At 49.8% G+C, this 25149-nt stretch overlaps 1 protein-coding gene across 5 annotated transcripts in view; it reads left to right on the plus strand.

Annotated features, from left to right (window-relative positions):
* The window catches only part of Ptprn2 (protein tyrosine phosphatase receptor type N2), a 695760-nt gene that overhangs the window by 271749 nt on the left and 398862 nt on the right, over positions 1-25149 (plus strand). For all 5 annotated transcript variants that reach the window (XM_060388289.1, XM_060388288.1, XM_060388285.1 and 2 more), the window contains 2 exons: positions 3080-3182; positions 17962-18124. In XM_060388289.1, coding sequence (XP_060244272.1) covers positions 3080-3182; positions 17962-18124 — 266 coding nt within the window. The remainder of the gene's footprint in view (positions 1-3079; positions 3183-17961; positions 18125-25149) is intronic.

Consider the following 25149-nt stretch of genomic DNA (forward strand, 5'->3'; position numbering starts at 1 on the left):
CATTCTGCCTGAGGTACCCCATCCCTGGTCTTGAGGTATCTCTTGGTGGGACCAGTGATTTCCACTGAATTCTGTGTGGTTTGTATAAGGGCCTGGGCTCTGTTTAAGCTCTGTGCTCTGACCAGCTTTAACTGGTGCTGTTCTACAAGACAGGGTAGAGTACTCCTTGCAGCTAACCTTGAAGGAGGTTCAAATCCCTCTGAGCCTCTTTCTGCCTCTGAGGGTGGGGAGGGTGAGAGTTACAGCCTCTAGTCCACGCCACCCCTTGTATCATGGGCGGGTGCAGGGTCACTCCCCCAGCTCAGTGATCTTCAAAGCTGAGACATGGGGTGAGGGCATTCTTCTTGTCTCAGGAGGGAGGAGCCTCAGGATGCTCAGCCTGGAAGGTGGGACGGGAGACTGCACTTTCTGTGGAGCCCACGGCTGTCTAATGTTCTCATGTCTTGCTGGGATGCCCTTTGCTGAGCGTGGATGGTGACCAGAGTGTGTGTGCATGTGTGTGTGTGTGTGCATGCATGTGTGTGCGCCTGTGTGTGTGTGCATATGTGTGTGTGCGTGTGTGTATGTGTGTGTGTGCATGCCTGTGTGTGTATGTGTGTGTATATGTGTGTATGTGTGTGTATATGTGTGTGTATGTGTGTGTATGTATATGTGTGTATGTGTGTATATGTGTGTATGTGTGTATATGTGTGTGTATATGTGTGTGTATATGTGTATGTGTGTGTGTGTGTGTGTGTGTGTGCGTGTGTGCCCGTCCCAGGGCATTCATGGGTTGGTGTCTTCAGCACTAAATCTGGGGACACAGGAGAAGGGCATGAAGCCTTGCTCGTTCTCACACCCTTGGCCCTCCCTGTCTCAGGTTGCCGGAAGCAGTTATTGGATAGACAGGAGAAATCTCGTCTTCCTCCTCTCCTGCACACGGGCCATGTCCTCACGTTCGGGCAGACGGGTCGTCTTTTCCAGGGCACTTTGTTTCCTTGGAAGTTCAAAGCGATGCTCAGCCCCCCTTGCTTTTTTTCAACACACGAAAGCACTTACTTTTTTTCTCAGATGGAGCCTTAGCAATCTGCGTGGGGTTGAGGTGGCCTGTAGACGGCCTGTGCAAACTGCCAGTTTGCCTGGCCAGTGGCGCTCCTGTGGCGCTTGTCACCGTGCTCGGCAGCGTGGCAGAGTGCTCATGTGTTCTTTAGCACACACTATACAGAATGCCACTTGTGAGTGTATGCCTGCATGCATGTGTCACATGTGTGTGCACACGTGTGTGCGTGCCCGAACACAGGAGGCCAGGGACAACCTTTTGGTGCTATTTCTCAGGGGCAACCTCTTCTGTTTCTTAAGACAGGGTCTCTCACTGGCCCGAAACCTGCCAAGTGTGCTGGACTGTCCGGTGAGCCCCAGGAGTCCCGCTGTCTCCCCCTCCTCAGTCCCGGGGCCCCAGGCGTTGCTAGCGTGCCCAGCTTTCCAGACGTGGGGTCTGTAAACCAAACAGGTCCCTGAGCATGCAAGCCCGCGCGTCACCGAGTCATCGCCCTAGCCCAGAAGATGGCATTTTCAATGAAATTTTTTCATGCAAAGTTCTTTTATGCTCTCAATTGTCAGTTGCCTGATAAATATTAATAGTAAGGCTGTCCTTGGGGAATGGCATGTTTAAAATACGCTTGTTTTCTAAACCTAAAATCCTGGCTGCTGAGTTAACATCGTAAAAGCATTTTCCATTGAAAAGGCTCCTGGGAATGGACTGAGAGGCCTCGGAAGCATGCCTGGCAGAGGGCCTGCCTTTCTGCTGCCTTAACACCAAGCACGGCAGGCTGCTGGGCTGGGCTGAGCTCCCTGTGCTGAGTTACCTTCCACAGAGAGGTGCTCCGGAGGACCTGGGGCGGAGGCCAGAGACCCCCGGTATTTTTACCACTGGGCCTCCTGGGACCGAGGACAGGCAAGCCATTTGATTCTTGCCATCTGTAAGCTTTGGCAATTCACATTTGCATTTCAAAATGTTGAAATATGTTCATGAAACCCACTTCTGGCTCCTTTAAACTTCATCCAGAGTGTGTGCTCTGGACTTCCTCACCATGCTAGACACACACACACACACACATGCACACGCACACACACAGGGGCATTCACATACACACACACAAATATGCACACACATCTACTCATGTATGCACAATACTTACATTCATGATCATATGCACATGGACATATGGGGGTAAACATTCACACGTGTGCAAACATGTACATACACTGAGCTGTCCTGGTTTGAAGGATTTGTAACTTGTTTTTTGCACAGAGCATAAAAATATCCCTCTGTAATTACATGATGCTTAGTGATTAGATAATTACGGATAATTGCATGGAGTAGGTCTAAGTGTGAGCGCGTTACCGTAAGATCTAAAATGTACAAATTGCATAATAATTATTCTTGGGAGTTATTTGGTAATTCTGAGCATAATTATCATGTGATCCACAGCGCATGTAATTAATGCACAATCGCATGGATTTTTGCCTTCATAACTGCTTCCCCCTTGTTGTAAAGCTCTTTGTCACAACATTTGAGTGTAAATATAATGTAATTGGCTCTGAGATTTACTACATTAAACCCCCAGTAATTGCCTTGCAGGAGTGTAACCCTATCCAGCCAAACGCCGGGCTCTCGAGCAGGATGGGTTAGGGGGACAGTGTTCCACTGTGGTGTGGCCGCCAGCTCGGCAGAACAGTGGGTGTGCTGAGTGTGCCGGGCAGCGACAGGCTCATTGGCGATGGCGGCATCCTTGCTGTCAGCGAGCCCACCCGGGGAGACAAGGTCCATCTATCTCTACATTAGAGAAACGTCTCTCTTGGTTTGGCTCTCCGTTGTCTGCCAGCCACGTCAGCCCCTACTGCACCTGTTTTTAAAACAATGGAGCAAAGCCCTGATTGTCATGGGGTCTGGAAATTTGAGAAAGCCAAGGGGATCTTACGGAGCCACACACGGCCCCATGCTCTGCAGGAAGACCAGGGATCTGTGGTCTGGGAATCTGGGGTAAGAGTTTAGCCACGTTTGCGAATTCATGCTCAGGCTACACTCCTTTCCCCACAGGTTTCGCGTGGCAGGATGACTATACCCAGCGCGTGATGGCCCAGGAACTCGCTGACCTCCCCAGGGCTTCCCCAGGGCTCAGGGAAGCTTCCGGCCCAGCCAGGTATGTGTGGGCGTGGCTTGCCTCCTTTCGCTCCCAGGCACAGCCATACTGTTAAGATTGGATGCTTTCAGCGCAGCAAAGCAACTGACAGCCTTTTGGTGTAGAGTGGATATCCATGAGGAAGAGGCCGCTCTTCAAGGAAAAGGTGGAGTAGCCCTGTGCTCCAGGGAGCGGTGGTGCTGTGCTGTGGTGCCCAGTCACCAAGATGCGAGCCTTGTCCTTCCTTGTCTATGAGAGCCCAGAAGAGGCCTGTCTTCAGAGCTGTGCTCTCACAAAGTGAGGTCAAGGAGTCTGGTTCCCTCCTAGTAAAGCATGTTAACTGCAACGCAATGAGTGGGATTGACTGAGAAAGTCACAGTTTTTCCCTCCCAAAGTACAGCAACCCATATTGAGCAAATTTGTTGTGTGCCATCTCTTTCCCTGTCCTTGGGGACCCATGACCTAGAGGTCAGGAAATGGGAAACAGGAAGTTTAACAATTGCTAAAGAGAAACTACGAGAATGTGCCTGGACTGGTGCACAGGATTTTGAGACTAAAGAACTCACAGGACTCTTCCCGAAGGCCTAGTTTGCAAGGCCCACTGTTCCCGAAGCAGGAGAACATTCTTAAACTGCAGTTTATCTGTGGGAGTCCTTGCACAAAATAGGACTATCTGCCTTTATGACCACGTGCATCTAATGGATCAGGACCCCAGGTCATCAGGAAGGCCATTTCCAGTCTAGTGGAAGCAAAGCAGTAAAAACAGATAAGCAGATAAACAGTTGAGCCCTTGAGGAGGACAGTGAGTCTGAATGGATGAATGGTGTCTCTGTGCTTCACACAGAGGGAGCTACTCTTTCTGGGAGCATCCTTTATAAAGAGACTGAGATATGTATGTATGATGTATGTGTGTATGTATGTATGATGTATGTATGTATATATATATATGTGTGTATGATGTGTGCATATGTTTTTCATCATGTTGCATATACATTTAAGTTATATATTTATGAAAATTAGCATAAATTATAGAGAATAGTTTATAATGCATGTGCATTCATACATGTGTATAATAATTATTAATATGTTTTGACACATGTTGTGTGCCTGAGCACCTGTCTTTAATGCTTTCTTAATTGAGAAGAAAATGCCAGTAGTTTTGTAGTGTAGGGAATGCTATCCTGGGAAGTGAGACAAAATAAAACCCTATCGAAGTGTGCCCTGACCCTGCCTGGGATTTGTCTCCAGTCCCCCTTCCTGCTACTGTTCAGGTCACAACTGGTAACCTCGGTCCATCCGAACGGTCCCAGTGCTCAGCCCAGGAGTGCCTGGGGCCTCAGGAAGAGCGAGCAACCATGGGACTGGAGGATCGGAATGCACCTCCCGGAGTAGCAGCCCGAGGAGTGTGGGAGGCAAAGAGGAGACATAGCTGGGAACAGTGAGAGACACAGCTACTCGCCTGCACCCCAGTGGAGCCGGTCCACCCCAGAGACCTTGAGCTCTGACACCCCAGACAGCTGAGATGATGTCTTTTAAAGCCTTAATAGCAAAGCAGTCTTTTATCTGGGCTTCTTTTCCTTGTGAGAGCCAGAGCGCTCACCTGCATACAATGACTGAGTCGTCTGTGCCCGCCTTGTGCCCACACTGTGCTGCTCTTGTCCATACAGGACTTATGGCACTGTCTGTTTCCTTCGGAGTGGTAAGCCAGTGACTTTCATTCCTGTGTTTTGAGGAGCTTTTCTGTTTCTGGCTCAGACATGGCCTGTGGCAGGGTTTTAAAAAAGATCTCTGCTCTCCTGAGTTCATTCCTTCCTCATGAGTGGAAGAGAACACCAGGCATCCATCTCTAAGGACCAGTTTCTGTGAGAAATTGGCAGCTCTTCTCCAGACTCTTCTCCATCCTATGAGCCCTGTCCTGTCAAGGAGAATTGGCTTCTTAGCTCCTGTGTCCTCCTGGTCCCTGGGCTCTGTCTTTGCTTTGGCCTGACCCCTGGGGTGTTGTCCACTGTCGATGTAGCAGAGGGAGGCCAGACTCTTCGTCTGGCTCCAGACACAAGGCCCAGACTCCACTGTGTTGCATCCCAATACCCATGAGGTCCCACGAACCCCTGACTTTGGCCCCGTGGTCTCTCACCTTTATCTTTATCAGTCTACGTGATTCCCGTTGGAGGATGCTATAGGCCTATGGGACTCCATGGAGACTCCACAGTCAAACCAGGAGCACAGCACAGCCTGGCCCCAGCTCCCTGTAACTTGCTCCCTACCCCTGGTTCCCAGTTCCCTGCTCTCTGCTTCCAGCTCCCTGCCTGATGCTTCCTGTTCTAAACTTCCTGTTCTTCCTCCTGCCCCCTGCTTCTCCACCATATCACTCTCACATGTCAATTGCATAATTCTCATTTTTTTTTACCCCCAAAGTCACTGGGAGACTTTTCTTTATCATTGAAATGATCCAGTCCGTGATATATTTAAACATTATCTTTCTTTGTACGTAAGCTCACAGTCTTTCATTGTCAGTATCTTCAAAGAAAGCGGTCTCCATAGAGACTTCGGATGCTAACCTAGTGCCCACGTGCTGCTCTGCCAGCGTGAAGAAAGGGCTCAGCCCTATGTGCCTATAATCTCTGTGATGGTTTAAACTTACGTTTTCTTTTCATCTCCTTAAAATAATTTTTAAAAACCCATTTTTTGGGTCTTTTCTTTCTGCTGTCTTTGGACTTACTGTTTTTAAGATCTTGTTTGCATTGCTTCTGATTGTAGCCTTGGTGCCACCTCCTCCTGAGCTTTTCTCTGTGTACCTGGGGCTGTCACTTCACATCTTTCTGGAACAATTAAGGCATATAAAAATTTCCTTTTTCTAACATTTCTTTGCTTTTGCCTATAAATTTTAGAGTCAAGTGCTATTGCTTTTCAGTCAGGTGTTAGATTTGAACTTTTTAGAAATTTTGGGGTTTTTTTTGTGGCCCTGTTTATGTAATACTTTTTCTGTTTCCAATGGATGATTCAAAAGTATATTTGTGCCCACTATTTTCAGTACATATCTATGTAGTTTATGATTTTACATATATGCTGTGTTTCTAATTACAAATATAAATGACTGTGGCATTACGTGAGCTTAGGATGTCTTTGTTCGTACTTTGGCTTAATAAATCTTCTCAGTGAAGCGTCCTTTATCATGTTCACGTCATCAAGCTTGCTGCGTTGCCAGCATTATGCCTTAGGATTGTCCTGCACTCTGGACTGTCCTGCTGCGCCTCTGTCCAAAACCCTGCAGCTGTGATCCTCACTTCTCGCCTCAGGTTGGTGCTGCTGCTCCCACTCGGCTCCTGCCTCCCGATCCAGATCCATCTGTGACCTTCTCTCAGATCTGACCCTTGGGTACTTTTGTTTGAAGTACAGGTTTCCTAACCAACTCCAGCAGCTTCTGAGAGGCATGCAGGAGCCCGGCAGGGAGTCCACGCCAGCAGTACCTGGGCTTGCTTTTCCTCTGCAGCATGACTTACTTGTGTTTCTCTTCTTCAGCATTCTAAATAACTGTGTCTGATTGTAAATTCAATGATAGCATCACCCCAGGTTTCCAAGCAGAAGACTTATTACATTATTTTTTCATCTTTTTAAATTTATTTTCTTTATTAATTACAGTTTATAGTTCATTCACTTTGTATCCCAGCTGTAGCCCCCTTCCTCATTTCCTCCTAATCCCACCCTCCCTCCCTCTTCTCCTTCCTGCCCTTCTCCAAGTCCACTGATAGGGGAGGTCCTCCTCCCTTCCATCTGACCTTAGCCTATCAGGTATCTTCAGGACTGGCTGCATTGTCTTCCCCTGTGGCCTGGCAAGGCTGTTCTTCCCCTGGGGGTGGGGGGGGTCAAAGAGCCAGCCACAGAGTTCATGTCAGAGACGGTCCCTATTCCCATTACTAGGGTATCCACTTGGAGACTGAGCTGCCATGGGCTACATCTGTGCAGGGGTTCTAGATTATATCCATGAATGGTCCTTGGTTAGAGTATTAGTCTCAGAAAAGACCCCTGTGCCCAGTTATTTTGGTACTGTTGCTCGACTTATTACATTATTAATTAAAGAAGCCCATGTGTCCCCAAACCCTAGAGAGTAGAGGCCATTTTGTTTCCCTTCCTGTCCCAGACACTTCCTTCCTGTTCTACCAGAGTCCACCCCCACCAGCCTAAGTCACAGAAGTGACTGAATACATGAAAGAAGGAAAGGAGAAGGACCTGCAATGTGTCTGAATTACAGGATAGGTGACAGCAGCGATCTAGACTCCTGCCTGGGTTCCCCATTTCACATGGCCTCAGGGCTTTGCTTGCCCATAGCTGGCCATGAAATGGCATTTGGAGTTTTTTCATACATGGCATTGATCGCCAGAGAGACAGAGCAGCTCGCTTCAAACCAGTGATTCATTCAGACTGAAGATGAGGCCAGACATTGTGGGGTACACATGCACCTCTTGTCAGGTGGTGGAGGCTGAGGCATGAAGCAAGCACAAGTCCTGAGCTACAGAATGAGACCCTGGCTCAGGTTTTAAGAAATGAAGGAGGAAAAAAGAGTAATAGGATTGCTCAGTGATATGGTGCTTTCTAATACATGCACACTCTTGGCTCCATTTTCAGAGGAGAGGGAGAGAGTGGGGAGATAAAGAAGAGAGTTTGGTACTTGTTTCGGGATCCCCACTGATCCATAACCTGAGGGGGCAGCGGTCCCAGCTGCTCCTTTGTCCTCCTCCACATATAAATGCCTTTCTTTATGCAGAGGCCACGTGATGTGCTGAGCTGGACAGAGCCATGTAGGGTATGTTCGATATCACTGTGAAGAGTGGGCGTGGCACACGCAGGATCACTGAGAACCAAGAGCTGGTTGTGTGTTGCGGTTCCTGAGATGAGAACCAGGCCTTGTAGGCTGTGTGTGTGGGTCACCTCCATCGTCATTGTTGGTTGGCCCAGGCCTGCATGTAAAACCAAATGACGTGAAATGACAGTCACTGAGTCCTTCTGGGCTCTGTGTTAGCTTCTAGCATGGCAACTTCTAGCAGCTTGTGTGAGGGCTGAAAGCGCAGTGCATGCAAGGGCAGAGTCCAGGCAGGAGAGACATTCCAGCTTTTTAGAGGTGGAAATACTCCCACAAATGTTGACTCCTTTGAAGCCAAGTGATCTGGTAAACGTCCATGCTGATTGCTGGGACGTGGTACACTTTAAGTGGCCACTCAATCATTGTGACTTTTTGCAGGGTCACAAACTATGTCCCTTGCACAGAAGAGACACAGGAGAAACAAATAAGGCCACTTAAAGGCATCTTCATCATCTACCCCTGTCTGCATTGATTATCAGTTGGAGAGGAAAATAAACAAAATACAGGAGGAGTAAATGGACCAGCTAAATAACAATCCAATAACATAGAAAATTAAATTCCATCCATTAAAAAGTAGTCAGGAAAATTAGCTGTTTTCTGAGGTGCAGAGAACTCTGAACTGCCCCATAAATTTTGTGTTTGCCATGGCTGGACCAGAAATTAGCAACAAAGCAGGGATGATTTTATTTTTGTTTTTAAATGGGTCTAACTCTGTAGTCTAAGCTTGCCTGGAGCTCATGGTATTTCCTTCTGCCTTGTCCATTCGAGTGCTAGAACTACAGACATTGGCCACCATACCTGGTGACAGAATAGGTTTGTCACCTGAGATTACTAGAGATGGGGACATTTTTGCTGAACCTCAGCTTTAGGAGATGCTTTTGGCAAGCATGCATGAACTGAGTCTGGCTGCCATTTGTACAATGATCACATCAGGCCACTGACCTTCCCTTCCTTCATCCGTCTCTTGTGTTTAGAGTTTACGTTTCTCTCTCTGGGCCTTTCAAAGGGCAAGCTGTGTTACTTCGAGTGTGGCCAGTCATGTGCTGTGGCTCACTGGGACCTTTTTCTTTCTGTGCCCTGGTTCTTAGGATCCAGCCTCCCTCACCTTTCCCAGCCACTGGTGATTACTGTCCTCCATTCAGCTTGGTCGTGTGAGGGATGACAAAATGCCTGGCTTGTTTCATTTAGCATGTTGCCCTGTTGGCTCCATGCACTCTGCTGTAAAGGATAGGATTTCATTCTTTATAGCAGAACGTTAGTCTGTGGTGTGTGTTCTGCACTTTATTTATCCACAGCAGATGCCTGAACCCATCTCCTCCTGTGACAGCTGTGAGTAGTACTTCAGGTAGTCAGCTCCAGCATCTTTGCTGATTCCACTTTCTTTAGATAAATGCTTGGAAACAAATGAGGAGATTCCATGGCAGTCCTGCTTTCAGACTTCCTGGGACCTTCTCTATTGTTCTCCACAACAATGACACCCATTTGCATTCTCACTGGCAGTGTGCAATGTGAGAATTTTCATCCTATAGCCTCACCAGTACTTTAAGAATAGTCATTCTAATGGGTGAGATGCTATCTCACCGCAGTTTTGACTGTGTTTCCTTGCTATCATTTTAAATATGTGCCGATATCACCCTTAAGAGTAGTAGCTTGCTTCCTGCCTGTTTCCTTCCTTCCGTTTTTTCATAACCTCCTCTTTCTCCTTGCTTCCTTGCATTCTTCTCCCTTTTTATCCTCTTCTTCCCACCCTTCTTGCTTTGTCGTCTAGAACTCCCACCCCTCCTCCTTTAGACACCCCAACAACACATCCCTGAAAATCTGTCTTGTCACATGCAGCATCAGCTGGCATATGACTCCCAGTTAACTTTTACGTGAGGAATTTGTAGAGTTACTTCCACTGAAAGCCCAGCACATTTCCTAAAGTGTGTGGAGGTCACAGTAAAAACCCAAGCACGGCACGATTGCTCACGGTGGGATGAGGCACTGCTTCCCTTACCCAGGGTGGGTGTGGCACTGGCAATGTTCCAGGTGGCACTGCATCTGGCTCGTGGCCTCATTCGGCAACGCCTCTCCAGAGGGTGGTACAAGTGATTTTCTGCATCTGATCTTGTTTAAAATGTAACATTGAAGTCTGCGGAAGGCAGCACAGTCACATTCACATTCACACGTGCACACACACGCTCTTACATGTACATGCACGCACACATGCAGGCTTGCACATACACACCCACAAATTGAGGTACCTTTAACCTAGAAATCTAAATCTGAAACTGCTTTTTCGCACTGACAACTGCAGACAGGAAAGTCGACCCCTTACTGGGCAGAGGGTTCACTCAATGATCCTAAAAGACGGCACAGGATAGAGGAGTCAGTGCGTGATCCCACAAGCCTGTCACCTGCAAGGGGAGAGGTCACCAAATGTACCATACAAAGCGAATGTTAGCCTGTCATGTAAAATCCAACTTAACGTTGTGTCTAACCTGGTGTCTCCTCTTATATCTCCCCCTCTGCCTGTGTAAGCATCACTCAAACCCAGAAGTTTCCAACCTCAAAGTGTCTCAGACAAGGCATATGCTTCCTGGTCCAACATAAAACACATGTCAAGAAGGCACCTGAGGGGAGAGGATGTGTGCTGTGAACCCTGACACTGAAACCAGGAACCTGCTGCCTAAACAGTGTTCTGGGGCTCACATGCTCAGGAACCAGCCTGCTGCAGCCTATCTGTTCATATGCGCTCCTCTCACACGAGCGGGCTGTGGTAGGATGAGCGTGTGGCCACAGCCAGACCTCGTGAGAGGAGCTTGTTGTTGTACATGCTGCAGTTCTTGCTGTTGGGGTAGAGGGTGGTCCAGGCTAGCCAGTGATGAAAGGACGTCTCCCCTAGTTCTAAGGCAGCCGGTGGCCACAGTAATGGAAGCCTGGCCTGACCTCTGGTCGCCATCCAGGCCCCTAGAGGATGGATGTGTGGATAGACTCGGGCCAGTCTACCATTTGTCTGGGGCCTGGTCCCTACAGCACTGAATGATGTGCTGCCGGGCTCAGGCCACATGGATTATACAGGGACCGGTGATGCCCTGCTTGGAATGCTACCTCAGTAATTCCCAAGCCAGCGAGGGCTGTGGAGCCAAGCCCAGCAAGACTGTGAGCAGTCAGGGAGTCATGGCAGCTGGAGTAACTTCTAGCTTGCAGTCTGGAAAGTGCATATGGTGGCTTATCCAAGGCAGGCCATAGTCTCACATGCACTGTGACAGGTGTCTCAGGCACCTACCCCGCCCCCACCCCAGACATGGCCTGCTGTGTCTTCGGAGATGCCCGGCTTGAGAAATGGGGTGCTGATGGCCGGGCTTGGATGTAAGGTTAGGCCGGCAGATCCTTGGAGAAGGCAACTTTGTAGTGGGCACAGCTGGGTGACAATACTTTTAGGGGCCTTGGGTTGTTTCAGTAAGGTAAATCTTAAAATCTGTGAAGCAGGGGTTCTCAAACGTGTAATCTGACATGTTTTGACTGGCACTTGCGTGTGAGTACCAGGAACACAGGTCAGCAAGAAGAATGTTTCCAGCACCCAGAGCTCTCTTTGTGCCTTCTGCATGTAGTCCTCTCTCCAGTGTCTACTCTGGATTTGTTTGTGGATGAGGCTCCTAGAACCATAAACACTAAGATGGCTCTCTGAGATATTTGTTGTCACCAGGTTGCATCCGTTGTCACTGGTACATTCTTTACAGAGCATAAATCATCTCCACTACGTGGAGACCTTTCCATTCACCTGTGCTGCTGGGGTTGGCTGTGTGCTGCTTCAGACTGTGGTTAACTAAGCCTGGGTCATGATTCTGGTCAAGACAGAGCAAACAAACCAAAAGACGACAGGCCCCTTAGTCTCTAGATACCAGAAAATGTGCAGTCACCGTGTCTTGTGGGGTTGGGAGACATCTCATTATATGGCATACCAACCTTTCCAGAGTGTGTAAGATATTGTCCCCAAAAGATGACCATCAAATGAAATCAAGCAGCAGAGATGTCAGGCTTCTAGAGGAATAGCTTCTAGGCTTGACTTGAGTGGTAGAGATGTTCCTAAGAACCCAGTGGGATGCCAGCTATTCTGGGGGTGGGGAAGGCTGAGGCTGTTTAAGCAGCTAGGCATGGTAATCTCAGTATTGGAGAAAGCAAGGTGGAATGACCATGAGTTCAAGCCCCCAAACTAAATGACATAGCACAAATGACGCTATCTTAATAAGAACAGCAACAACAAGAGCAGCAGTGAAAAAGAAAAAGGTTATAGACATGCAAGAATATGTATCACCCAAAGTGGAATAAAATCAAGTGTGTAGAATGCAATCAAGGGTTACCAGATGGGAGAAGAGGCAGGACAGTGAGACCTGTGAGTTCAGACAGAGTGATACAGAAGCATGAGGTGGGAGATGAGAAGGATGCATTCCAGGCTAACAGCACATAAGACACATGTAGAAAACTCGGTAAAACTGGTACACAGCAATAAGAAAACAGAAGATAGCAAAGTAAACATCACCAGTGACTTCACATTCAGGGACCAAAAAGCAGGACCCCAGGGAGGGAAAGATAGAAGTATTAGAAAGAAAAAAAAAAGACGGAATTGTTTCCACGTGGTGACAGTGATGAGCCTAGAGACCCACTGCATTAGCTACTTCTCTGTACTGTAATAGAACTCCATGACTAAAGGCGTTTTTAAGGAAAGGGGAGTTTATTACAGCTTATAGTTCCAGAGGAAAGTCCATAAACACAAACCAGAACGTGAACTGCAAGGAGGATGGCGCTATACACTCCCCAAGCCTGTCCCCAGAGATGTCCTTCTTCCAGCAAGGCTGCACCAGGTGAAGGTTCTACAACCTCCACAAACGGTGCCACCACGAGGGGGGTGACATCACTTCACACACACCATACACTATGCACGTGTGTGCACATACACATATACTCACCTCAGATAGTGAGCCCACGCACGGGCACCACCAGAGAGCCTTTGGGTTACTTAGAGGGTTATGGGCAAGAGGTTACTTACAGGAGCAGGAATGACTCACAGGACAGCTGTCCCACCAAAGCCCACTCCAGCATGGGAGATAGCTCACAAAGCTGAGAACCTGGAGCACATTGCATAGCCTGGCAGGCAGTTCAACAGGTTTGAAAGTGTCCTTTGGAGGGGGCTCAGTTGGTCTTAACAGTTTCCAGGTAGCTCAGCTGGTCATCTTCCAGGCAGCTGGTCTGGTTTGGTCTCAAGATACACCCTCTTATAAGCAAATATTAGCCATACAGGATAACTATACTGAAATCCACAGACCGAAAGACACTAAGTAACGAGGAGACCCTCTAGAGGATGCTTAATTCTCATTCAGAAGCGCAAACAGAATGACACCAGATGTGGTTGAAGAGAGGGAACAGGATGGGAGCCTCCCATAGATGTGTCCTCTGAAAGGCTCCCCCAGCAGGGGATGAAGCAGATGCTGAGACTCACAACCAAACTTTGAGCAGAGTACAGAGAGTCTCATGGAAGTGTGTGTGTGTGTGTGTGTAGCTTATAAGGATCCAGAGGGGTCAGGAGCTCCCTAAGAAGACCAACAGAGCCAACAAATCTGGGCCCAGGAGGGAGCCTGTGGAGACTGATGCACCAACTAAGGACCATGCGTTAGGAGGACCTAGACCCTTTACTCAGATGTAGCAAAGTCTCCATGACAGCTCATTCTCCATGTGGGTTCTCTAGTAAGGGGAGCAGGGGCTGTCTCTGACATGAAATCTGTGCCTGCTCCTTGATCACTTTCCCCTAGTGAGGTGCCTTGCCAGGCCACAGAGGAAGAGGATGCAGGCAGTCCTGAAGAGACTTGATAGTCTAGGGTCAGTTGGTAAGGGAAGAGGGCTCCCCCTTCTGAGGACTAGGAGATGACAGGGATAGGGCTGAAGAGCGAGCAAGGGTGAAACTTGAAGGAGACAAGGGAGGGGGATTGGGATACAAAATGAATAAACTAAGAAAAGAGAGTCTCTTGGCAGCTTGGCTTGTCTGAGAGTCACTCTCAGCAGCTTTGCTTGTAATAGTTTTGGGAGGTAGAAGCCTACTAGATCTAGTCAGTTTCAGGGACTTTCTGAAGTATTTTGAGTTGGTTAACTTCTGTGTGAAGGGGCTTCCCAGCAGAGTGGAGTGTTTCAGTCACTGAGGAAACTGCTATACAACATGTGGGGACCAAGTGTCCAAATACCCGACCTACAAGAGACATTTCTTAAAGCAACCACACCTATGAAGCTGTATAAGCCCCCCCCCCCATACAAATATGAAAAATCAAGACACACTGTGATCAAACTGCTCAGAACCTTGGCAAGAGTGCAGGAAGGGACGGAGAGAGTACAGCAGGCTGCTTTCTCATGGCTCTTGGCTGTTGTTGGGCCGAAGGCAAGAACACACTGGGGAAAGGGGAAAATAAATCCAGAACTCCACAAGCCATGAAGTAGCTTTCAGATGCAACAGTGAACAGTGAACAGGGCAGAGGAAGAGAGGCAGGTACTCTCAGGGACCCAGAGGCCGGAGCAGCTCTCCCGTCATAGGTGTGAGAGGAGGAAAAAAAGCCAGGCCGCCGCACAGGGAAGCACACTCCAAGGGATCCTGAGCACCGAGACCTGCGGTTGCCTCTTGCTGTTCCACTCATGCAGAGTTGATGGATCAAATAGCGTACAACATTGTGGGGCTTGTCCCTAACTGTAAATGTAATTTGTGGTGACACAGCTTGTCACATACGGGCCGGCAGAGAGGGAGCTTGCTGTTCTTCTTTCCTTGCTTCAGCTGAACTGAGAATGCCACTCCCGGGCACCTGTGCTCAGTTACAGGCGAATACTGCACACCTTAAAGCAACCACTCAGTATTGTGGCTAGGGAACCAACAAAAGAAAAATACGTACTTATGGAAGTATTCAGTGGACACTAGCATTGGGGACCAAGTGAAGAGCACAAGAACATGTGAGGTCATGCAGCTCTGTGCATTTGAACCTGCCTGCTTCATGCCGTGTCCCTGGTGACCCACCTCCTTGCCCAGCACAGATCTACAGAGAGCTGAGTGAGGCGGGAGAGGCCAGGCCTGTGGGGCGGGGCTATCCTGTGCTTCAGGCCTGTGGGGAGGAGGTGCTAGCCTGTGCTTCTGCTTCAGAAAAGATGTAGCCTCCAGCTGGAAACAGTCTTTCCCAGGGCAGAGGGAGAAGAGGCAGGCAGGCCATGCCTGCTGGGCTGATGCTGGAGCCTGAGCCAGGAGCCTGCAAGGGGCCGGGAGGCAGGGAGGCGGACAACTGGAGGTCTGAGGGAGGGTGATCTGGTGCTGGCTGACATGGCAGATTTGGAGAAGTTTCTGAAGACAGTGTGATGTGGGCAGCCAGTGCCCACAGTGGCTCAGAGGCTCTGACCTATTTGACTAATTCCCATCTCCTTTCTAGACATAAACAAGGGGCTTAATGAATCGAAAAGCCCGAAAGCAATCTGAATTCAGAGCGTGCTGTCAGCACTCTCAGCCGTTAGTTGCAGTCTGCTGGAGAAGTCTTGACTCTCATTAGCAGTGTGGTTTATGTATCTGGGTTTAGTCCAGGCGCACAGAAGAGCCTGCATGCCTTTCGTTCCTCTATCAGAAAGCAGCCCCATTGGTGGGCCAGGCTGGTGTCGAGGGCTGGCCACTCGGTGCAGCTGGGTACTGCCCACATCCAGGCAGGTAGCCTTCTTTCTGGGAAGAACCGTGAGCATGGGGTCAGCCATGGCTAACTGCAGTTAATTGGTTGATGTCATCTTGACATCCTTCCCTCCTGCCTCCATCATGACATTCCACCTGGGTCCTCAAGTCCTGGATTTCACGTCCCATTGCTCTAACTTTCCCAGACCCTGTTCAGGATCTGTGATGCCTGGCCCCCCCTCTGGCCCTCTCACAGCTGCCGTGGCTCTTGCAGACTTTGAGTGTAGGCATGTTACCCGCTCTGACACACTATCTGTGGACTCGCTCTGTTCTTTACAGTTGTAAGGCTCAGATGCCCCCAGGGCCTGGTTTCCTTGGCCATATTCTTGCTAACCCTACCAGCTAATCCATGGGGTGAGTCCCACACCTAAGGTGCTTCCAGCTTCAGACTTCTCCTCCTGGACATCTGTGGCACAGCCGATGGCAAAGGTTATCTGACAGCAGAATGGCTGCTATGGAGAGCCTGGCCATTGTAACAAGTCACAGACTGACCACTCTGTAGGCCAGGAGCCAGACATGGTACCCCTATGCTAAAACAATGGTAGGTGAGGCTGGACCCGGCTAAGGGGATCATGCCTGGATCTTCTATCCTCCTAAGGCCACATTCTGCTCTTGTGTTCAGCATCCACATCAATGCAGGATGCATCAATGCAGGAGCACCCTTTGCCTGTTCCACAGACTTTCCTGCCTTGCCCCATGCCTGTGCTCTGTATCACATCACTGCAGACGCCGTGTGTGTGTGTGTGTGTGTGTGTGTGTGTGTGTGTATGTTTGGTTCTGGGCATTGAACCCAGGATCCCGAGGCGAGGCACCTACACTGTCACTGAGCCATACTGCTACACCTTAAAAACGCCTTGTAAGGACAGTTGGCAGCTGATGGCTGCTGGAAGATGGAGGGTTTTTTCAGGGATGTGGCTCCCAAGAGGCACCCATGTTCCTGCAGACCAGGTGGTCCTGCACATACACATGCGGGCAGCCTGAGGTACACTCAGTGAGCACCTTAGCTAGGGTGGCTACTGCGGCAGTAAACCATGACTAAAAGCAGCCTGGGGAGGAAAGGGTTTATATCACTCAGTTCCGTGTAACAGTCTATCACTGATGGCAGTGATGGCAGGAATGTAATCAAGTAGGGCGTGACCCTGGAGGCAGGCGCGGATGCAGAGGCCATGGAGGATGCTGCTTACTAACTCCTCATGGCTTGCTCAGTGTGCTTTCTTATAGAACCCAGGACACCCGATCAGGGATGGCACCACCCACAATGGGCTGGGCTCTCTCACCCCAATCATTGATTAAGAAAATGCCCTAGCCCTACAGGCTTGTCTACAACCTGATCTTATGAAGGCATTTTACCCAAGTGGGGTTTCCTCCTTCAAGATGACTCTAGCCTGTGTCAAGTTAACATAGAATCAGCCAGTACAATGACTTTTAAAGAAGAGAAAGTTTGGAGATGGTGCCTTTAATTTCAAGAAGGCTGAGGCAGGTGGATATCTGTGAGTTCAGGTTGGTCAATAGAGCAAATTTTAGGACATCTAAGCTTACAGAGAAACCCTGCCTTGAAAAACCAAGGCAGAAAAGAAAGAAAGAAAAGAAAGAAAGAAAGAAAGAAAGAAAGAAAGAAAGAAAGAAAGAAAGAAAGAAAGAAAGAAAGAAAGAAAGAAAGAAAAGGAAGGGAGGATAGAATGGTGGAGATGTAGGAGACAGAATTGGATGTGGACTTGATAAAATACATATGTATGCATGTATGAAATTCTCAGTAATTTCCTTTAATTTGAACAGGACCTCATTAAATTGCTTGAACTGGCATTGAACTTTCCATCCCCCTGCCTCAGCTTCTTGAGTGTTGGCAGATCTGAGGCAGCCAGCTCAGTTCTGTGGTTCATGCTGCAAGCAGAGCAAGCAGTGGTTGCTTGCTCTGCGCTCCATTTCTGTCTGTCTCATGCCAGCGGTGTGACAGGCACGGTGGATAAAGCGTCATCCGTGAGCTCTGTAGGGTCACTCCTCGGCCCCTCCCAAAGGCTCTGTAGAATTCAGCCCACTGTGGGAATGGCAAGTCCGGGCTCGCTAAGAAACAGCACTGCGGCCGAGGAGACGTGGAGGTGTTGACCATCAGCGTGCCCTTGCAGGCCACCGAGGCTGCACGCGTGCCGCGCTCCCATCTGTCCCATCTCACGGCTCAGCATGGGTCACACATGCACTGAGCCGTCATTCTCTTTGCTTTCCAGGACCTTACAACAGAGTGCTGATCATGACAAGTGGTTCAGCCTGGAGAGCGAGGTGGCCCTGGCCAAGACCCTTCGGCGCTATCTGTCCTATCTGGAGCTTCTGTCCCAGGTCCCAGCAGCGAATGCACATCCCAGGACGGAACATGAGACCCGCCCAGCAAAGGTGATGCTTCAGCCTGCTCCCTTGGCTGGGATTCTCCTTTAGCTACTTGCATGTTTGTCTTGGGTACAGGCGTCTTGGCCGAGTGAGCAGGCTCAGTTCGCAGGCTCACCAGCTGTCTGCATGGCCACAGGTTCTGGATAGTATGAGAAGTGCAAAGCTGCACTAAGTGTGAAGCTAAACTCAGGAGGAGCTCTGTTCCCAGTCTGTAGGACGAGTGCCCAGGACAGGAGTGGACACATGGCCCAGAAGGCAAGAGGACAAGAGATTCTGAACATGGCTAGAGTTAGGTCTGGTGCATGGCTGTCCTGTTTTTAACCCAGCAATTACTATATCCCTGGAGCCTTCTAATTTCTGGTAAAGTAAGCAGTGTGGATTTATTTTCCAGCACGGCAGAAAGATGCCTGTCTGTAGGTTCTGGGAGAGCATATCAAGACCACATGAGACCCAGTACAGTAAGGCTTTCGGGCTTGGGCACTGGGCAACTGTCCCTCTGTCCAAGCTGGCTTAGACACAGGGCGATCGCTATGCTATTCAGGGCCAGATTTGCCAGCTAGGTCCAAGGTGCAAGCTCATTCAGCCAGGGTGCTAGAGCCAGCTTGCTTTGGAGATGAAGCACATTTTAAAGGAAGAGTTAGAACTTCAGTAGGCTTTTGAGGTGTAAATGTGTGGTCACCAAGATGTTTTCAGGGCAGCTTGGAAGCAGGCTGTGTCAAGCTTTGAATTGCCTTTAAAAAATAATCAAAGAGCTCTGGGTACCAGGAGAAAGCAGTTTGGAGCCTGAGAACCAGCTCAGGGGGGAGATTGGGCGTGGTGTGTGGGCTGGACTCCCTGCCGTGTCGGGGCTTTTACAGCTCAGCATTTCTTCCCAGCAAGCATTCACTGTGCTGCCTCACTTGGCCGTGTTTTCTGTCTGAGCAACATCTGGAGATTTCCCTGAAACTGTACCAGGGGTGCATCAGTCCTGTCAGGGGTGCTGGGAGCCCAGCAGCAGCTGGAGGCACACGAGCCTTCCCTGAAGCGTGTCAGCACCGCCACTCTGTTGGAACACTGGCTCCTCTGACAGGTGTCCACCAGGCTGTCAGATGGCTTCCATGTTGCTGTGGGTTCTGGACCCGCCCAGAAGACAAGCAGTGGCAAGTGTCCACATCTCTCACAGCCACGAAACTCAGTGGCAAGGGGGCTGGCACTGAGCGTGGCCAGAATTCCATGACGGCAGGACCACCTCACATTATGCTGGCTCTTGGATTCCTTGAACGCACCACCCAGCAGGGTGACATGACAGGCAGCCACCACAGGGCCAGCGATGCCTACACGCCAGTCTTTTTCCTCACAGCTGTTACTTCCCTTCTTTGCGAGCCAGGATGAACTGACGGACATTGCAATCATCTGCCAGGGTGGCTGTTTCAGAGCCGTGGCTCAGCACTGGGGGGCACTTTTGCCCTACACATTTTCCCTTCTGTGTTCAGAGAGATGTTTCTTCATATTAAAAAAAAAATGTGTGAAAGCCCAGAACTCATTATTTTCTGTTGCGTGCTTAAATGAGGAGAAAGCTGAGTCATCTCTCTAATGAGCAGCATCTGCAGGAAGCACAGAAGTACAGCAGCGATCCGAGCTGCCCTGGGCTCCAGCCGAGAACTTGGGGCTTCCCAAACCCCCTCCCGCTGGGTGACAGGCTATCTCAGTAGCAATTAAAACTGTGGCCACTCATGATGTTTCAACATGCAACCGATTTACCGTGAATTGTTTACAAATTGTGTTTTATTTTCTGTATATTTATCCTAGAGAATCTGACTCCAGCATAGACAGAATTTTGAATTTATTCTCTTTGAGGCTGTTGGGATGATTACTTCATCCCAGAAGCCATAGGGAAAAGAATTTCCCTCCCAAGCCAGCATGGCCAGGTGCCACTCAACACTCGTTGAGCACATACCCACAACTAAATCTGTGTGATCACTGGCCCTGCATAGTTAGTGGGCACCGCCTTCCAGCACCCGCCTGCTCAGAGTCCATCCAGGTGTTCTGTGTAGCGAGGGCATGCCCCAGTTTTACCAAGAGAGCACCATTCAGTCTCCATTTCACATGTCACTGAAAAGTACCAGGCTGAAAGTCATCACTTCCTGATACCATTAGTTAATTTATTTTAGAAACAGTCCGAGAACATATTTAATGTAAAGCAACTATGATGGGCCCTGAGATTAGAAAGATGAAAGACTGGCCCAGCCCTTCAGAATTTTAAGAGAAATATCAAATGAGGAGAAATGTAGCTGAAATGGAGTGAAATAAAGGGATGAAATAAAGGGTCATTGCAAAGAGCATGCAGCGGGCTGGGAAGTTGGACCAGGGGTGTCCTGAGAGGTGGTAAGGACAGCAGAGACCATCTGTTGAACCCATGTGCTCTTGGGACGTACGGTCAGCCACAGCGTGGATAGGTACACGAGCCTCTGCCCCACTGTTCCCAGCTGCTGGCAACGCAGACTCCTGTGGATGGGGCTCTACAAACTGCAGCAGCTGGGAAACCTCCAGAGTAGTGAGCAGAGCTCAGTGGGGACCTCTGGGGGCAGTGGTCACAGGCAGAAGCTGCTCAAGAGCTGCACAACGAGCACAAACCTGTACAAAGGAGCCGAGAAATCTAAATCAAGGGCATCAGAAATGCATGTGGTACACATGCATGCATGCAGGCCCTCAGACATACACATAGACTAGAAATAAATACATCTTCAAAAGGCTGTTCAGTACTCTTCAGGAGCCATCACTCTGGTCCCTGGCCTGGCTAAGACAGAGGCAGGATGGGGCATTATGGGCAGATAAGGATAGACAGAAATGATCAAAATGTGTTGTATAAGTATGTGAAAATGTTAAAGGAGAACTAAACAATACAAAAATTGCGGTGTCCACCTCTGCCGAGGATATGGAATAAGAGAAGCATTCGTGTTCAGGGGGGCGACAACGGTTACAACCATGACTTGTTGGTTTCTTCTGGGTAGGGTTGCTCACTCTAAGACCTGCAGCTCTGCTCTATGTGCACACAGGCTGTGACTCATGTTCTAAGCTGTGCACAGTGGCGTGCGTGTCTGCGGTCCCAGCACTTGGGAGTTGGGGACAGGAGAACCAGAAGTTCAAGGTCCTCCTCAGCTGCACAGAAAGCCAGTTTAGGAGCATAGAGCTTGTTTCAGGTCTCTCCCTTCCTCCCCCCTCTGTCTCTGTGTCTGTCTGTCTCTCCCAGCGTGCGTGCGTGTGTGTGTGTGTGTGTGTGTGTGTGTGTAAGCAAAGACTAGTGCCTCATGGCAGATTCACAGATGTTACCTACTAGAAATATCATGGCTGTCTACCACGGGCCCATTTTGCAGCCAGCCATGTCTGAAGAGGCGCCTCTCGGGAGGAAGTGTTTGGGGATGCATCTTCCGTCTGTTGTCAGCACAGCGCTGAGGATGCAGAGCAGTGTGCACGCATGTCATAACATTCGTTTGAGTTTTATTTTTAATACCTGTTCCTGCTCTCATTAGTGTTTCCCTGACTGTTGACTGTCAGGAAGCCAGGCTCTGTGGCGCTGTCCCCGAGCTAGCTGATGTCCTCACGCTAGGTGCTGCCTTCATACTTTTAGGGGGCTGTCCCTTGGCTAGGGGCTGGCCTTTCCACCCTCAGGAGCTGTCCCCAGGCTAGGTGCCCTCTTCAGCCCTCACAGTGGTGCCTAATACAGTCAGGAATCTGAGCCCACAGTTCGTGAGCATCACTCCTTCCTTCCTCCTGGCCACCAATTGCCTACCCTCCACCATGTGCCACAGACACATGCATCCCATGGTACAGGGAGCGAGGGGGGCTCGTGGGCTAATAATCACTCTCATGGTGCAGCCAGGAGGGCCAGAGCCTACACTGTGACAGCCATGGCTGCTTCTAAGGAGCTGTGTGGTGCTGTTGTGATACTGTAACAGGCCCACACTCTGGCCTTCACCCTTCTGCTTTCCTCTCTGGCTGGGCAGCTGAACTCCTCTCCTTGATGTCAGGGATGGCTGATCTGCCAGAAGAGGAGGCCAGCTGCAAATGCACAGTCCAAAAGGGACAAACCAGTGAAAGGCCCACCATTAAATGAGGGTAGGCATGGCTCTTTCAGAGCGGTATGGCCACAGACTTAAAAGGTCACCTTCAAGCAGGACCTTTCTAACAGCTGAACTCGGGGTCCTGGAATTCTTGTCAGGCCTTATCTTGATTTTTGTTTACTCCTCAAACCGAAGCCACCAAACTCTGCTGATCCCTCATTTCATGCCAGGCTAGCAGAGAAGGTTGTCTATATGCAGTGAGATCCTGCCAGCCCAGCCCTGCCACCTCTGTGGGGCGGGGTGATCAGGCCCCATCTACAGACAGAAGAGGACCGGGAAGAATGAAAACATGAAGTGCAGGGAAGCCAGGCAGGCCTCTGTGGTTATTCTCCTCTCTCTGCCTGGGGCTTGACCATCAAGTGTGTCATGTGGGCACTCAGCAGGGTTTGCTGTCCTGGTCAGAGGCAGCAGGTTCTGCGAGCAGAGAAGGCCAGGCGTGAGCTGGGCATGGCAGCGTGGCTGGCATGATGGGGAGCAGGATACAGGAGGCAGATGTGTCTGTCTTACTCATCTTTTTCTCCTGGGAGACTTCTGAGCCCACAGATGGGGCATCGTCTGCAGAGGCCCCAGTCAGCATCCACCTACACAGGAACACTGAACTTCCCGTGAGATTATATGGCCCTCAGCTTACCATCTGTGGGCTCTGCAACTTCACAGGTTTCATGAACTGGAGCTCTGTGGACACCCTCAGCTTACCATCTGTGGGCTCTGCAACTTCACAGGTTTCATGAACTGGAGCTCTGTGGACACTGGGTTCTCTGGTGGGAACCCATCATCCCCATGACAAGTCCTACAGTACACAGGAAACTTCTCCCATTTCCTGAAGGCAGGAGTGCTACACCCCCGCGATTTCGTGCAGGTAGGAAGAGCTACACACAGAAGCCCCCACAAAGCCTACGGCCTAGTTGGAAACTGATGCCACTGGATGTTGAGATATAGATCAAGAGACACAGAGAGTCAGGTTCAGAGAGACAGGTAGAGGAGAGAGGTAGGCCTGGATAGACACACAAAGGTGGAGAGAGAGAGAGAGATACACAAAGATACACAGAGACTGAGACACACAGTAGAGAGACACACACACACAGGGTCAGAGACAGAGCAGACAGATGGAAAGTGATAGGCAGGGGGATGCAGAGATCTATGGCAAACTGACAAGGAGATGGAGTTAACAAAACCAACATCCTCCACAGTTTGCATGCTGGATGGCCTTCCATCAGTGATCAATGCTGGCTGGCCGACACCTGCCTCCACCTCCTTGGCAACCAGTGGCACATGTGTCCCGTTATGAGGCCATCTCATTAAGAAGCCTTGGACGTGCCCCACCCCCACTGTTTTGTCAGGCCTGAGGCTGTATGTTGATCAACATGACTGTCAACACTGCCTTTGGGCACACTGGAGCAGATGCGTGTTATATGGTCAACGGTGACCTGATTTGAGTTTCATGCTTTGTTTTAGATCCTTGGCACAAGAGAATATCTGATGAGCTGAACAGCCAGTGTGCAGAAAAGAGTCTTGTCTACACGGAGTGTCCTGTGGGACTCCCAGGACCTCTGGGACTTCCTGTCAGCCCAAACAATAGCCATGCAAACAGACAGGGCAGGGGGTCCAAGAGAGGCATGCTTGTCTAAGAAGGAGGCCTGACTTTGCCTCTGGCACTGTACCCTGCAAATCTAACAGCAAGGGGAGCTTTCTGTGGACCACCTGGGAAGATGGGCAAACGCGGCAGGCTTCTGCTCCACGAAGTTGTTCTGACCAGCGCCACCACACGCAATCACTTCATTCCAGGGGGTTGCTCGTCTGACCCTCTCTGTAGAGATTCTAATTAGTCACTGGTATCTCTGACTTAGCTTGTCTGTTATTCTGCAAGCTGTTTGAGGACAGGGCCACGCTAGAGTTGTTCTTTCCACTAGAATGTCATCAGAGGCTCAACACATGGCAGCAAGAGCAGTGCTGCTGCTGCTCGTAGGTTCACTGCTCGCAGCAGGGATGCTGGTGGTGAGGCTGCAGCTGCTGCTGCTGACGATGATGATGATGGTGAAGGTGGTGGTGAGGCTGTAGCTGCTGCTGCTGACCATGGTGATGATGATGTGATGGTAATGATGATGATGAAGACAGTGGTGTGGAGGCTGCTGCTGCTGTCGATGATGATGGTGATGATGATGAAGGTGGTGGTGAGGCTGTAGCTGCTGCTGGTGACCATGGTGATGCTGATGATGATGGTGAAGTGGTGGTGTGGATACTGCTGCTGCTGCTACTGAGGATGCTGTGGACAGGGAGGATGTTGCTCATTGCTGGGACAATAAAGATGGTGGGGCGTTGCTGATGGCATGTTACTGGACTGCTGCCAGTAGTGACGCCACAGATAGTAGCCACCATTCACCACATTTGTCCTCTGAGCCATCCAATAAGCCAGGCACTTTTACCATTCGTCCCCTAATCTGTTAGACTACCTTCAAAGGAAGGGGAATCACCTTTTTCCTTTTTTTCCAGACGGCAAAAATAAAGCTTGAAACATCCAACGGAGGGGTCAGAGCTGTGTGGCGCTCCCCAGTGTGCCTCCCTCCTGGTTAGCATCTCTCCATGTGGAGGGGCTCTGCCCTTCTCTGTGCAGTGATGGCTGAGTGAGTGTGCCTGGAATGCAGTCACTCCTGCAGAGCCTCAGGAATAGGCTCAGGTGCATCACGCCCCGGTGGGCCTCACCCAGCATCTGGGTCCCACACATGACTGGAAACTCCTCATGCCAGCAGCGCCCACCAAGAGCTGGGAACTGAGTGGGTTTTTTGATTCTAGGCTGTTGGCCTCCAGGTGTCGTGCGCTGCACTCTGTTCCTCCTGGGAATACCTCGATATTGATAATGCTGAGACTCAAACATTCTCAGGCTGGAGCCTGTGGAAACCTCTGTAATCGTAACTCTGAGTGAAAGGGAAGGTA

This window comes from Meriones unguiculatus, chromosome 7 (genome assembly GCF_030254825.1).
Source record: "Meriones unguiculatus strain TT.TT164.6M chromosome 7, Bangor_MerUng_6.1, whole genome shotgun sequence".
Taxonomy (NCBI): domain Eukaryota; kingdom Metazoa; phylum Chordata; class Mammalia; order Rodentia; family Muridae; genus Meriones; species Meriones unguiculatus.